Source organism: Pteronotus mesoamericanus, unplaced genomic scaffold, assembly GCF_021234165.1.
Source record: "Pteronotus mesoamericanus isolate MK-2021 breed Mesoamerican mustached bat unplaced genomic scaffold, CSHL_Meso_final scaffold_54, whole genome shotgun sequence".
Classification (NCBI taxonomy): domain Eukaryota; kingdom Metazoa; phylum Chordata; class Mammalia; order Chiroptera; family Mormoopidae; genus Pteronotus; species Pteronotus mesoamericanus.
The window spans coordinates 38,906,318-38,922,682 of NW_026555321.1; the positions used below are offsets into that span (position 1 = coordinate 38,906,318).

The window sequence follows — 16,365 nt, forward strand, 5'->3', positions numbered from 1 at the left end:
AAGTCATGTGAAGACACAAGGAAAGAGAGTGATTTCACATAGTTGGGATGGTCCAGAGCACTCTATAAAAACTCCCAAATTGTCTGCTAGCCCCTGCTCTCTTAGCTACCTCTCCAGACTGATGACTCATTTTTACTTAGGATTCTGTAACAACTAGCAGTTTTTGCTGATCAAACCAGTTGAGTATTGGCAATTTCATATCATTCGATATAAAACTTCACTCTCACAACCACCCATCCTTTAGAGACTGCTATTATTATTCCTGCTTTGCACATGAAGAGACTGACATTTAAAAAAGTAAAGTAACCTGCTCATGTCACACAGGAGTTACTGGCCCAGCTCAGGCTTCACGGGGCTCTAAGAACAGTGTTTCTACCATCATGCTAAGCTTTTCTCCCACAACCCAATGGTGTATCACTTCTCCACAAGGCATTAGGGCTTTCCTGGGATACATAGCCACGGACAGTGGTGGCTCAGTGAGGGATGTGGGGACAGAGTTCTGCTCAGAAAAGAATGTATTTCCTTTGTTCAGAGTCCCTTTTCCCAGGGAGATATCTTTGGGGTTGATTTCTACCCTTAACCACACCACACCATGGCCCTGCCCAAGAACACCTGAAGCACATGAGAGGATGAGGAGGGTCAGTGTCCCACACAGATGGCACTTACTCATTCACTTCTTCTCCTTGACCTCTAGGCCTGCATGACTTAGAACACCCCGATGTGTCCCTGGCAGATGAATGGTAAGAATTAAAGTCCTTCATCAGTATTGGTATTTGGTGCCCTCTTTGGTTTCAAGCTGTCCTTCTCCCTTTGCTCAGTTCTCCTGGTTCAAAGGCAAAGGAAGGTGATACTGTAAATATTGACATGCTCTTGTTTTGTGCCATGTCATGCTCTTAGGTCTTACTGCAACACTGATCTACACCCAGAGCACCGTCACCTGTCTCAGTTAGAAGCTATCAAGCTCTACCTGAAAGGCAAAGAACCTCTGCTCCAATGTGAGTGTGCTTCTAAATGTGTGTTGTGTATGCATGTGGTGGTGGGGAGTGAACCCAAACCATAGTTTGCTTCAGTTTTCTAGGGGAGTTTTGCTCTGGCAGAGACTATCAGTCACATTAAATCCAGCCAAATATCTGCATCCTGTAGGAACAGGAGAAAAAATGTGGGTGATGGAAAGTCATGCAGAATCCTCATTCCCAGATTAACCCTTTACATTGGATTTGTCCCCCTATCAAACCATTTAGTCAAATATCTGAGTAGGATGAAAAGGTTACACCTAGAAAGGAGCTGTATATATCTGCTTATCCAACTCCCTTATTTTACAAATGATAGATCAGGGCTGGAAATAGGACTAGTCTCATTTGAGACCATAATCAAGGTCCCCTGGTTCTCTCCAGGGTGGGATCAACACTGTGACATGTTGCCTCTTGTGGAGTATGGTATGTCCCTCTCCTTCCACCAAGTGCCCTCTGAGGGAGCTTGGTGAATCAGAAATGGCAAGTGACTCATGCACAGGGAGCAGTGGAAGAGCAGCAGCAAGACTGGGGCTCACCAAATGCAAGATCCGACCTTAAACCAGCAGATGTTAGTTGCAGTAGCTAAAGATTGGGCAGAGGGAGACTGACCAAAGATCAGCATGGCATCTGCCCCTGCCTCTAACAGATATCATTCATTCAGTGATGTGAAATGCTCTTTATGTATGTTATCTTAGAGAATAGCCACAGCAGCTCTGTGAGAGGTATAAGAAGGTTATCCAGCGTCTAAGCCACATCTCCATGAAATGGATTAACTTTTTGGGATATGCTCTGGTAGAGAAAGGATCAGATGGAAATCATATGAGCCCAATTTTTTAGAGTTATTTTGGCTTTTTAGTGACATTTTTAGAAGTGTAGAAATTATATTTAAAAACTACTCATATTTACTATCCAGCTTTATCATCTTAACATTTTGCTGTACTGGCGTCACATTCATTTTTAAAGAATGAAACATTACAGATAATGTTGAAGCCCTTCAGTGCCCTTCCCTGTCCTGTTGCTTGTCCGGCATTTCTTCATCATTCACATACATTTTATACTATTACTATGTACTGGGTGGGGCAAAAGTAGGTTTACAGTTGCTTATATGGAAAATAATACAATAATTAAAAACAGTAATATAAAAATAAACTGTTTCATGTCCTCATAATTATAAACCTACTTTTGCCCCACCCTGTATATAGGTATCCTTAAAAATATGTAACATTTTCTATATTAAAAAGTAGTTTTTATATTTGCTTTCTATAAAATTTATATATATGGTATATTATATATGGTGTAATAGTCTATGTATTATTCTACAACTTGTGTTTTCACTTATTATAATTTGTGTAGATCATTAAGCTCTAATTCATTTTTTTAATTACTATATATATAGTATTCCACTGCATGACTACCTGTATTTCTCAGTTCATCTTTTTTTGTGTGATGAGTTCTTTTCTTTTCTTTTCTTTTCTTTTCTTTTCTTTTCTTTTCTTTTCTTTTCTTTTCTTTTCTTTTCTTTTTTTTCCCTTTATAACAAAGCTCCACCATGTTCTTGGCCCCCAGCCTAGGGCAGACTGACCTGCTCTGTGATATTAGCTGCCCCGTTGTAGAGTGGTTGGAGGGCTCAGTTGCCTCTGCCAGACTCATGATATCCCCCTGGTTCCTTAGCCTCTTCCACAGAGCTCTACCAAGAGTCCCTTTGCAAAGAGACTTATTTTCCCCTGCAAAATGAAAAAAAAAGTAATGGAAAAAAATCACAAAATAAAGAATCCAAGAGGTTATGAGGTTATCGTATTCCTTTCTCTTCTTACAACAGACTGAAATCAGGGCTCTGAAGAATCACAGGTTTTGACAGAGGACAGAAATAGGATGAGGAGAGCAAACTTCCCAAGAACCGTTGCCCTCTCATCTCCAAATCACAAATGCATTGGCATGAGGCCTATGGCATGAACTACTAGATGGGGAGAGAGCAGAAAACAGAAGTGTGAGATACCCAAAACTCTTCATTTACTATTGTCTCATCCAAATGCTTAGGGGCTCCTGGATTGCTGGTGTATCAGCTGTCAGATTGTTTCATATTTTCATCTGATGGGAGGTTAGTGTAGAAAGCAACACACTGTGTGAGAAAGTAGCCTGCAGATACTGCAAAATGAGCCCAGTGAATGCCTCTCATGCCTGCCTTTGGGGCCCAGCCAAAGCCATCTTTTCAAGTCTGTCCCTCCCAACAGGTGACAAGGAACTGATACAGGAAGTCCTTTTCGATGCCGTGGTGAGTGCTCCCATTGAAGCCTATTGGACCAGCCTTGCCCTCAACAAATCTGAGTAAGTGGTTGCACGTGTCCCCCTTTCATGGCCATTTCCCCACAAACAGTCCGAAATATGGTTATAGTTTAAGATCTAAACTGTTTTAGGAGCCTGGTGTTAAAGTTCTTTAATTTTCCCCAAAGCTCCAAACCACAAGAGCTAGAACAGATTAGCGGCTGGGGCTTGGATGGCAAGCTACTGGGTTTGACATATAATTTGTTTGAGTTTTAACATTACATGAAATTTGGTATGCTGAGGTAGGGTGACACTTCAGCATAGGGGGTGGGGGTGGGGCAGAAGGAGCGTTTGCTTCCTGTCCTGCCATGGCTGCCTCTGCTCACAGTCTGGGGGAACTTGGGATGCAGGCCAGGTTAGCTTGTGAGTAGGATGAGGAGGTGAGAGCTCTGTTTCATTATGGTGTCAGATATAACCCTGTGGTTTCATTTCCAAAGTGGAGGATGTCAGGGGCTGGGGTCCAGCAAGGGTAGTTGTTGTCAAAGAAAAGGTTTATTAATCAGCCGCTTATTAACACTATTTATTATTATTATATTTACTACTATTTTAAGTGAGCTGTTAAAGATTTAAAATAGTAAGAAAATCATTTATTATTCTGATACTTTCATATCATACATTATCCAGTTCTCTTTCCTTTTCTGTTCTTTATTCATTGATTTCCTTATTTATATTTACCTTTGTATATTTTCTTTTATCCTGTCCATTCTGGTCTCATTTCCATTCATTCATTCATTCATTCATTCATTCATTCATCAAATATTGATTACATGTTTGTTATGTGCCAGGGATGAAACTAGGTGTTGGTGAAATAGAGGTAACTCAACTAAACATGGTCCTTACCATCATAGCACCTGTGGTGTATGGTATGCTACCTTATTAAGAATTTTGGTAACTGTGTTGAAAGAAAATAACAGCATGTAAATCGTAACAAGACCTAGAGTAGAGATTGAAGAGAGGGAAGGCTTTTCTGAGCAGGAACTAGTTCAAGGGCTGGGGAGCATTTCGGGAAAGTAGAATAACATGTGCAAAGGCCCTGAAGTAAGAGAGTATTTGACATATTGGAGGAATTTAAAGAAGGCCAATAAAGGGTAGGTTGGAACATATTGGGAGATGAGGTTGTACAGGAGACAGGTGATTCAGGACCTTGGGAATCCAGTTTAAGATAATGGACTTTTTATTCAAGAGTACTGGAAAATCATTGAAGGGTTTTAAGAAGGACCTGGTTAATTTGTATTTTTAAAGATCCTTCTACCACTCTTTGGGGAATGGGTTGTAATGGGGTAAGAAAAATACTAGAGGCATTCCCAGGGATTTGCCATTTGGACAGGACAGTGGCAGTGGGCGCAGAGAGGAGAGGTGCCCATGTGCCATGCTTCTGAAGTAAGACCCACAGGGCTTGATGATGGGTTTGCTGTGTCAGGGGATGTCAGATGAACTGTCAAGGATCATTCTCAAGGTTTATGACATGAATAACTTGGTACCATTTCCTAGGATGGGAACAAAGGCAGAGCAGATTTGGGACTTGACTTGGCCAAAGTTCTTTTCTAAACATATTTTTAAAAGATTTTATTTATTTATTTCTAGAGAAAGGGGAAGGGAGGGAGGACAAGAGGGGGAGAAACATTGATGTGTAAGAGAATTATCAGTTGGTTACCCCTCACATGCCCCCAAATGGGGATGCAACCCGGGCACGTGCCCCAACTGGGAATCAAACTGGTCACCTTTAGGTTTGTGGGGCCACACCCAACCCACTGAGCCACACCAGTCATTTTAAGATTAAAATGACTCTAAGTCTCCCAAATAGAGATGTTAGGAGACAATTTAATACATGAGCCTGAAGCTCCAAAGAGACTACCATTCTCATTAGACTTGGGGTGTTTTTGGAATGCTTACCTACATGCATCCTATTTCCTGAGATGTTAGGACAGAGCCAGAGCCTTTCTTGTGATTGCATTGTCTAGTTGATGTGGAAATGTTTCTTTCAGGCTTTCATGAAACTCAAAATCCTGTGCAAAGTTTGCTGATTCACTCCTAACACATGCTAAAGATTTCCAAAATGGTAGCTCGCTTTGTAGTCCACATCTGTAACTGATTGGGCAGCCTGGCTTTCCAATTCGGTATTGGCTACAAGCAGAAACAAATGCATAATGTTGGTTTTTATTCACCCCTAAATACTTAAAAGTAGTATTGACCACTTTGACTACCATAAAGATCAAGTAACCAAATGATCTTATATTGCAGATGACATGGGTAATGCATCAGATCAAATTGTTACTAGCACCCGCGGCAGGGAAGCAAACTCAATAATCAGTATTCTCTTCATACTTTTATTGAAAATAAAATTATGTATTTGTTGAGAAAACCAGTTGATTTTTTAAAAAGAAATATGCATTGCAAATATCCTAAAGAACATGCTTAAATATAAAAACCTTGGAAGTTGAAAAAAAAAAAACTCTAGTGGATTTTCAAGTGACTTTTCTTGTTAAGGTGATAGAAGCCTGTGAATGGCATCCGCAGGGCTATTGGAAGAAGCCATTTCTTTACTCATCTCACTGGCATTGGTGGTGAGGATAAGACTATTCTCTGGTAGAAATCACATGTTGGTGCCTGCAGATGGTGTTGAATTCAAGGCCTAGACATTTCCAAACTGTAAGATGCTACAGATTTGATACAGTGGCTCAGTTGCTTATTTTTACTGGTGACTGATTCCACAAATGGTCTCAGGACCAAATCCAGACTTTGTAGCATCAATGCAAAAAGCTCTCTTTCAGGATTTGTTTCCTCTCCTTAAAGCTGTTTTCATTCTCAGCCTGCCCTCTCTGAACTTGCACCCAGAAACTTGTGATAAAGGTGTGCTTATTTAGCTTTGGGGGTGCATTTTCTCATGATGCCTTTGTTGTCATGGAGTTCTTAGATTTTCTTGCAAGGATTAGGATGAAAATTTTATAAGTGATAGTAGTTTGCATTCTGTGCTTGGCGGGGTGGGGTGTATGTGTGTGTGTGTTTCTATAATCTCTTTTTAAATTTCAGGTTTCAAAACTGCTATTTCATAAAACATTCCATGAGTCTTAAAATGCAAAAGCTATTAACTTCTCACTGTCTGGAAGAGCCTCCCTGACATCTGCTGCTGTGTTGCAGGAATTCTGACAAGGGCGTGGAGGCTGCCTTCCTCGGCACTCGCACGGGCCTCTCGAGAATCAACCTGTTTGTTGGGGCTGAGCAGCTCACCAATCAGTAAGTAGGAGGGGTCCTCCCCAGGGCTGAGGGAGATCCTGAGATGGAAAGTTCAAAGGGATGCTGATTTCATGTCTCGATTCCACCACTGGTAGAAACAAAATTCAGGCCACCCCAGGCCTGTTGACATTTTTGTTCTCTGTTCTACCATGGGGGCCGCAGCGTGTGTGTTCACCTGCCCACTGGCCCTTCCACAACCCTTTGTTCTTCAGGCTTGTTGGCTTCTGTCCACTGTCCTGGAGTCCTCTCCCACCCTGATGAGTCATTTCAGAACTCTGAAACTGGTGAGCCTGCTGGGGGGGCAGCCAGAGGGAGGACGGCTCATCCCCTGACACATGGCTTCAGAGAGTTCAGCTGGTCCACAGCTCTGCTGAGGAATTCCTGCCTGTCTAAGAATCAGTATTCTGAGTCTGCTATTTAAGTGTTGTGTACATTTTGATAAACCTCTGTGCTTCTGCACGGAGACTGAGGGCCTTCAGAGCCCACACCCAGGGGCAGGCAATGTGGTGTCACTCCATTGGACAATGTTCCCTTGTGTTTCCAAAGACACTCAGAAGGACAGTGTGCAGAGCATTGCCCAATCCAGGACCCAGGTGCCTAAAACCACTGCTCAGTCCCTGTGTCTTCAGAGAGCCACAGGGCCTTAACTCTTCACACTGGTGTTTGTCCAGAGTTGGTGTGAACTGGGAAGTCTTTTCAGAGCCTGTTCATAAGTTCTCAGTTTCTTTTCTCTGAAGCAAAAGACCTTGTTAGGCCAGGAACAAATGAAGTCTAAGATTCAGAAAGTTTGCAAAGTGTATGTTTGAGAGTTCAGAGATTATTGGAGAACCTCATGCACCCTGATCTTTGGGATACCGGGTGGTGAATAACCAAGAGGTATTAACCTAGCAGGGGCTCCTTTCCATCCATCCCAGTGCAGCAGTGCTCTTGCCTCTGTTAGATGAGGCCCTGACACCAATAGATGAAATCATAAAACCAAGTCTGGTGTCTGGCAGGTTGATGCATTTTTAGGTTTTCTGTGGACTTGCTTTTAAGGCCTATTCAAGGACTTTCTCAGCATCTCAAATTTGTTATTTCGGAAGTTGCCTATAGTTGTAACTTGATTTTTTTCAAGCCCTCTTTTACCCTTTACCCTTGCACAGTTATTTTTTCAGAGGGCAAGTTCTAGAAAGAAATAGAAGTGTTTAGAAATACATCGTCTTCTCTCTTTAGGATCCAGAGAGGCAAAGGGAGACACAGGGATAGGTTGTCTAATGCTCCAGGATGAAGGTTGCTGCTAGTTTTGAGATTAAAACAAATAAGAAAATAACAGCCACAGAACATGGCACCTTGCTCGCCTGTTATTTGTGCTGTCATGGCAGTTGAAACATGACCACATGACACTCAGATTGCTGAGATGTGCACCTGACTTGTCTCACTCATTTCCTTCACTCTCTGCATCTGAAAAATGGGGGTGATGACCTCCCCGAGTTACTGTGAAGACCAAAAAAATCATAGATATGAAACTGCTTTTGGAAGCTAGAAATAGCTACAACTATGAGTCCTATTCTCTGTGATATTACAGTGACTCAGAGTGGGCACTCAATAGATATCTAGATGGATGAAATAATTCATTTGTCTTCAAGAAATGTATATCATTGATTCATATAGAGGCACCCTGAGTTCTATTGTCTTAGGATCATAGACCTGCCTACCCCCTCCAATCAAATGGTATTCATTGAGATCCAATTAATTGGATACACTCTATTACCTAGGGCTAGAACATTTTTAGGATTTCTTTTTTTAAAAGGGCATACAAGAAAGAGGTCAAAGTTTGGGGGAGAGTACTAGATACCAAGTTCCCACCCCCTATAGATGAACTATTAGATGTTAGATAGAGGTTACTATCATCAGCCCCCTATGCCAGGATTCCATCTCCTATCCCCACTGCCTTCTCTAGGAAGTGTTTCCATTATAGTTCATGGCCTTCATAACCTGCCATCATCCCCAGTATTAACAGTATATTCTGAACGTGGCCTCTTGGATCATAGGTCGCATGCACAACATCCAGTGATGTGGGCCTCTGCACTATAGTTACTGCTCTATCTCCCCCACAGTCCTAACTTTCAGATATGAGTACTTTATGGCTTCCATTTGAACCACAGAGAATGAAAGAAGCTCTTGGGCTTTAAGAATCCCATATATTTGTTTGAGCATTTTCAGTTTACATAGCCCTCTGACTTATAGTGCTGTGTAATCTGATGGTATCCCAGTAAGTGTAATATTACTATTCTCATTTTGTAGATGAGACTCAGTAACTGACTCAAGGTCATTCAGCTATGTCTGAAACCTAGACCCATTTCACACAATACCACTACAGCCCCTGGGACACAGAAGAGGGATTTATCTCACCCAGAAGAATCTATCTTCCTGAAGAACATTTTCATAGATTCCATAGAATCAGGTCTCTCCTTCCTGCTTCCTTCTGAATCACTACTTGGTAGTTGTCAGCACCCCACCCCCGCCCAAGGTTTCCTGGCAACCAGACCCTCTCACATCCACAGCAGAGCTCTGAGGGCTCCTGAGTGCTGTTCCCGCCTCCATCACGGTCTGGTTCTAGGCAGTAGGCACTAGGCACTCAGATGTGCAGTGTTCCAGACCTATTGCCTGCCATCCCCAAAGCCTGAATGTCTCCATCGGGCTAAGTGAGGACCCCCTCACACCTTCTAACCAAGACTATCCCACCCACCATGACTATAGAAGGGCCCGTTATAGCATCTGCATGTCAAGGGTGCCTTCCTCCATGTGGTTATATTCATCTCCCCAGCGACCAGAAGTGACACAAGAGACCATGTCATGTCTGTGCCCATGGTCTAGTGTGGAAGCAGCTGTTCATTCCACCCAGGCAAGGCTGGGTAACTGTCTCCTTCCCATGACTGTCCAAGGAGGTTTATGAAGACCCTCATACCCAAAGAAAAAATGTAAAACCTCACATTTCAATATCTGTGAAGCCTTATGATTTTAGGATTGGCAAACATTCCCATGCAATGTAGCAGAGCCAAGAGGAGCTGTCTGTGCCATCGGTACAGAACTCCCTGCATCCAGCATTCTATAGAGCCCAGGGGTCCCTGTGTGTTTTTGGTCTTGCTCATGGCTTCAAAGATGGCCTTCTGAATAAGAGCATGGTGCTTTTTCCAGGTTAAAAAAAAAATGATATTTTAATTTCTGGAGCATCATCCTGTTGGTGAGAATCAGTAAGCACATGTAGGCAGCAAGGTCAGACCATTTTTGGTCTACTATGTCCAGGTCCAGTAGCACAAAAGTTCCTAAGGGTGTTAACCAAATAGAACCCTTACACAGAAAGATGTCCATACTTACGAGGAAATTTGAAAGAACTGAGGAGTGTTATTTAGAGAAGATGTAGCAAATTGTCTTTACTACTTGAGATGCTTTTTATCTGGATATAAAATTTGATATATTCTGTGATCATTAAGCATATACAGAGTGCCAAATGAATGCTAGGACCTGGGATTGTCAAGAAAAATAAGATCTCTGCCTTATAGAGGAATTAGCACATGCTAGTGTAAGGTACAGAGAGGCACAGTTCAGTGCTGCCTACAAACTGTGAGGGTGGCCTCCAACAGCGTGGGCTTCCTATCAGAGGAGTCCTGTATCTTTGAAGGAGATCAAGGGGTCACTTCATACTGGCCATACTGTAAAACTACAGAATTTTTTACTAAACTGGATGCCAAGTACAAGTATTTTCTAATAACCAACTAGTTATGATTTAGCATATAAATTCAACCATGGTGAAACAATAGAGAGTATCTGAGTATTTCTCTCCATGGTCTATATGATCCAACTCCATGCTGCAAATGGCTGGATTGAAAATGGTGCCATTTTTGGTTCAACTAGTAGCCTTTTCCTTGCATACACATTGTCCCCTAATTGGTCTCCCTTCCTGAACAATCTCTGCAGAGTGTGGACTAACCAGTTAGTTATTTTCTTCCCTGAGTGGGACCATATCAGCCAAGACAAAGCACTCAGGTGCTGGAGAGTAGACATGACTCTGGCAATAAGTCAAGAAAGCAGCTGTCATTGGGACTTCAGTACATTTAGGGCTGTAGAAGGATGGAAAAACATGAACAAAAGCTCCTTTTCTCAAAGACCTCAGGTGGCTTGGGATGGAGGCATGACAATTGTGCAGATCAAGCCAAGGGAAGGGAAGATTGGGTGTGAGGGCCTGAAGCTGTAGGCCCCAGAGTGGGGCAAGCACTTGCATGGGACTTTGTGGATTTGTATGGTAGGTGGTATTTAAGGCACACCTTGAAATGAGTAAGACTTTAACAGGAAGAGATAGAGGGAGAGTACATGTAGCCTTCCAGATAAAAGAAGCCCCATAGACAGGGGATGGCATGGGATGGAGGGACCGGCAGCAGTCCTATTTGGCTGGAGACTAGGGATGAGGGAAGAGTGCAAAGTTCTCCATATGGCCCACTTTACCTCCTTTAAACTTTTTCTAATAAGAGTGAGATCTAATTAATAAGTTGGTCCTTCCGAGGCTGTGTCTATGTGGTGGGTTTTAAGGTAAGACAAAGCTTTCTGACTACCCTTTGGTTTTCTAATATCATTTCTGGAGGCTTTGTTAGTTCACTAGATATACTAGGAAAAATCATTTTACTCACTGGGATTCTGACTGCCAGGGCTCTGTAAAATATTTCTGAATCATCAGGGGTACATCTAGTTACACAGGCCCTCTCAGAAAGACAGGTTGACATTCTAAAGGCCAACACTGTTTTTACCTAACAAAGGCTGGTGGGATGCACCCAGGTCTGGCTTTTCCTTACCTGAGAGGTGCTGTTCTCTTCTCATTCTTTTCCATTTCAAGGGACTTCCTGAAAGCTGGAGACAAGGAGAATATTTTTAATGCAGACCATTTCCCTCTTTGGTACCGAAGAGCTGCTGAGCAGATTCCAGGGAGCTTCGTTTACTCCATCCCCTTCAGCACAGGTGGGTGTCCTTGTTGGAGGTGGGCCTGTGTCATCAGGTCCTGCTGGCCTAGCATTGCCTGATGAGCATGGGGGAATCTGCTGAGTACTGAGGGGAGCCAAATTCAGCCTTAACAGCCAGTGCTGAATATCAGCCCAGCACTGAACCAGTGACTTGTTGTACAAGTGTAACAGCCCCAAATTAAATGAAGCGCTTTTTGCTTAGCCAGGTTTTGCAATGAACATTTCAAAAGCAGGACCATTATTTTGTATGGTGTGGAATTTAAATACAAACTTCTCCGAAGATTTTTTTTGAATGCTGTCATGGCCGTATTTAAAGAAAGTTCAGGCAGACATAACATCCTTTGCCAAAACCTTCAGCAAGTCACATCACTTTGGAGGCCCACAGCTCCCCATCAGCATGGAACTGATTTAAATCAACACACAGGAGTAAGGACTAAGAGTTTGTATAGACTGTGCTCTCCTGACAGAAGGCTGTAATGACCAATGAGGGGGCATGTAGCCAATGATTTTTCCAGTCCGAAGATTTTATGATATTATATTAAAAAAAAAAAAGTCAGCCCCCTCCAGAAAAAAAACTGAGCACTGTCTTATTCCAGTGAGTTGTAGCAGCAAGCCAGACTAGAAATGCTTTCCAATTGTCCTTGGCTTTTTCTTGTCTCATGTATCCAATGTTGTCAGTGTTCATTCTGTGTCAGGCTCTATGCATCGTAGAAATGTTGGAGATGAATAAGACCCAGCTCTGTGAACTTGGATTGCTCTGGACAGTTCAGTCCGTACTTATGTTTCATATCAGGGCCTTTTGTATTGACCTCATATAAGCATTCTTAAGTCAACCCTAATGGAGGCTCTCAAATGCTTAGTGTCAAAGCTTCCCCATTTCATTTCCATGAATGAGAACACCTTCAGAAAAAGTCCTTCTGAAATCTGCATAAGACATGATGATGAGAGTTGTCTAATATTTTGTTTAATGGACTAATTAAAAAGAAGGTCCCTTATTAATGAAAATATTTAAGAAAAGGTGAAATGTTATTACTGAAATTCCCCTGCTGAGTGGGATTTTCGGCAAGATTATCATTAGGTTCCATTTGATCTGAGATTCCTGAAGTCTGTGCTCCTTTGCTGACGGAGACCTATGTGTACTCATGCCCATGCACATGTGTGTTCTCAAACATAAACTTCCAGGTGACTAGAGATCATTCTTTTTGTTATTGGTGTCATACTTCATTGTTGCACATGTCAACTATGGTTGTGGACTTTCTCATTCTGCTGCAAACCTACCAATAATGTCTTCTTTTATCATTCAGTCTCCTAATACTTTCTTTTTCACAGTCCTCTAAACAAAACAAAACAAAAAATATAGAACTTAGCTTAATAGATCTGGGTTGGAATCACTAAGTTATTCTTTGTAACGGAATAGCTCTTGCCCAAAACTGGACCAAAAGGAGCTGTGGGAGATGTGAGCACCCCCAAAAGTGCTATATGTACGTGCATGTGTTGGATGGCCTCTTGTTTTAGTTTGCTTGGTTATTATTCACCGTTTTTCCTACAAAGAATTTTGTCTGGTAAAAATGAATTCTGATTAAGGTTGTTGCCTAATTGGCTTTTGGCAAGTGGGTTTTCATTTAACTTTCAATGAAATCATGTAATGAAACGAATTCACCTTTTTCATGGTAAAGTTATGGATGACATAATATCTTAGAAGATTTCATGGCTCTTTTAGATTCAGAGGAAAATGTTAAAAATCACCAATGTTATAGTGGAGAGCTCTCTCTCTCTCTCTTTTTTTTTTTTTTGTGACTGTGTGTTGAATACCTGTACACTCTGGAAAACAAGCTGGTTTTCATTAATGCTTAGACTTGGTCCAGGAGAAATTCTTAATTGTTTTGGTCATAAGGGCATTCAAATTCAGGTCTGCCTTTTTTCTGCTTCTCAATTCCATTTAACTCACATTCATTGGACATCTTTTATAAGGCAAGAACTGGCTAGGAATTTGTGCTCAGCATCTTTTAATTCATGATTATTGGAATCATTGTTAGTAATAAAAATCTCTTGACACTAATGCCTTACTATTAGAACATTACAAAGAGTAAGAATTGCATTGCAATTCTATCCCTGTTTATAATGGTATTGCTAAGAAAAAACTGGACTTACAATTAGAATTTTATAATTCAGTAAAGTTTTAACTAACAAATCAGACCCGAAGTTCTCAACTCCTTATAAAATAATTTCAAAACTTTATCTCATGCAGCTCTCCATGGCTATATTTAGAAAGGCAATATAAATATGATTACTGACACAAGTAAACACTGCAATTAGTAACCACAAATGAGAAAAAAAAATGTGTTCCCTCCATGGTGATCAATAATTTTGATGGGAAGAAGCTGAACATGGAGGGTGGCCATGACTCGGTGCATTGATTCCCTCAGTGGGGGAGGGAGGCTACCCAGCACCTGTGCTGACAGCAGGCCAGCTCTGGGTCCTGGGAAGCGAGCCCCGGCACCATCTGCAGCACTGGTGACCATGAGCCAATACGATTACTCTCTTAACATGTGCACTAGAACTATCTCCATTTTTGGTTTTCCTCCTTATAGGAACAGTCAACAAAAGCAATGTGGTGACAGCAAGTACCTCCATCCAGCTCCTGGATGAACGGAAATCTCCCGTGGTGGCAGGTAAACAGTGGATTTCAATCAATGAATGTAAAGCAAGCAAGGCATTCACTTATCTGGCCAGTGAACTACTTCTGTGTATGAGGAAGTTTATTTTCAAAGGAAAAAAAATTTAAATTACTCCCTTTTCAGCTTGGTATCATCTCCTCCAATCCCAGGCTCTGGCAGCTGGTTGTATTTGATATAAAAACAGAAATCTTTCCCAGGACTTTTATTCTTAAACTCGAGCCAGTAAGAAATGTTGGTGTGTGTGGAGGAGACTTTTCCAGCAGTAGGCAGCATGCTCATTTAGAGAAAATGCCTGATCTTACACTCTTACATCATTAGGATCTCGCTGGGCATACAAGGACATTGTAGGGTGGGATTGTTTTAGGCAACTACAAGCCGAAATGTGCCCTTCTCCAGCAAGCCTAAGATTTTCATCACCCTAATCCCCCCGAGGAATTAGAGTTAAATGTATCTGCAGGTGCCGGGTTTGAGAAAGCCAAAACATTTCACAATTGAGAGTCTTGAATTGCCAAGAAAGAAAGAAAGAAAGAAAGAAAGAAAGAAAGAAAGAAAGAAAAAGAAAGAAAAGAAAAGAAAATCTGTTTCTGGCTTTTCCTATCTCTCTAGCTCTCAGGAGTGTCAGTAGATATCTGTGGCTGGCTGGGAACTTTCTCTGGTGGTGTTTAGCCTAAACAGCCAGAAACTGCCATAAGCCCTCGTTGGAGTACAGCTGCTGAGAAAAGTGGAGCTTAAAAGCATGTCTGGCACATCATCCATTTCTGATAAATAATTGTTGAATCCATTGACTGATGGATGGGTAAGACTTTCCAAGCTCCATCCTGGTACTATCTAGATTTACCAAAGGGAATCATTTTTGTTTTGGAGCAGTCTCCCTCAATAAGTTGTACTGGAGGGTGACTTTGAATATCAACTTCTGTGTCTTCTCAAATATTTGTGGGAAGGAATGCGAATAGAGCAGACAGGTTTGAAGTGGTTATTCTTTGGCTAGGAAACAGCAGGTTTTCTTTCCCATTTTATTTCTGATTTAAGCCTATGCATCATAATTATATTAACAGGTATTGAAAGATTTGGGGACAGTTTCCCATAACTGTCCCTATAAATATATGGTTTATTGGGTATAGCAAGTATGACAGTCTTATGTATCTGACCTATAGCTCATCTTGAGCTAGGCAGATCTGTAACTAATCAGCCAGGAGATAAGGACTCTGAGGATTCATGGCTGCTGTCTTCAAATTTTGTCACTTGGCATCTCATGTTCCTTAAGGAAAGTAGGAGACAGGATCATTATTTTAACTCAGCAAGATTTATGTGTGCTTAAAAGAGGTCAGACTTGCTAACCTTTAGGCTGACCCAGCCAGCTAGTTCTGGAGGCGTGTTATCTCTCTGCAGCTGGTGCCACATGCAGCACCAGTCAGTGACATGGTCTGACCAATGCTGCCTCTCTCTCTGTTTGAAATTTCTTTATAAAACCTCCTTAGGTTTCTCATTCATCACAAAGGATGCTCTGTGTTGACCCTGAGATGACTGTGCCCTTCCAAGCCACTTCTGCCCAAGTTCATAAACTATGCCCAAATGTTTCTAAGTATCTTATATGTCATAAATGTGTATTTGACTGAGTGTGGGTGAACCATGGATTCAGCTTGGACACTGTACATACAGTCTGGAGAAAAACATGACTTTTCCAAAGGGTTTGCCTGTCTACTGTTGAATTATACAGCTGGCCAGGGACCACCTTGAGTGGGTAGAAGACACATTCTCTTGTTTGTTGCTTAGTAAGTGTCAACTGATCCCCGTTTTCAAAAGATAATAGCAGAGCAAGATAAAGAAGCAAGGTTATCTCTGGAACTGTATTTAGTTCTTACCGTTTAAATCTGGCGATTATTAACCTTCCTTTTCTCAGTGTGTTTGGTAGACATAAGATAAAACAGATTTGCTCAGTTTGATCTTGAAGGCTGCCACGGATGCAGCACCATGATGGCAATGACCTAAGGAGGACCTTTCCGTCTTCAGAAGGAGAGTGGCCTCTTCAGCACTTCCCCCAAGTTTCATTGACTCTGACTCACCCATCATGTCACTATGTGATTAGGTTCCGTAACTTTCTTCTGTGTATTTTCCTCAAATTAAGTA

General features: G+C 41.7%; 1 protein-coding gene across 1 annotated transcript in view; it reads left to right on the plus strand.

Moving 5' to 3' along the window:
• Positions 1 to 16,365, plus strand: part of CACNA2D3 (calcium voltage-gated channel auxiliary subunit alpha2delta 3) — an 860,744-nt gene that overhangs the window by 680,161 nt on the left and 164,218 nt on the right. The window contains exons 22-27 of the mRNA XM_054595275.1: positions 695 to 740; positions 898 to 995; positions 3,245 to 3,338; positions 6,474 to 6,569; positions 11,437 to 11,558; positions 14,152 to 14,232. Coding sequence (XP_054451250.1) covers positions 695 to 740; positions 898 to 995; positions 3,245 to 3,338; positions 6,474 to 6,569; positions 11,437 to 11,558; positions 14,152 to 14,232 — 537 coding nt within the window. The remainder of the gene's footprint in view (positions 1 to 694; positions 741 to 897; positions 996 to 3,244; positions 3,339 to 6,473; positions 6,570 to 11,436; positions 11,559 to 14,151; positions 14,233 to 16,365) is intronic.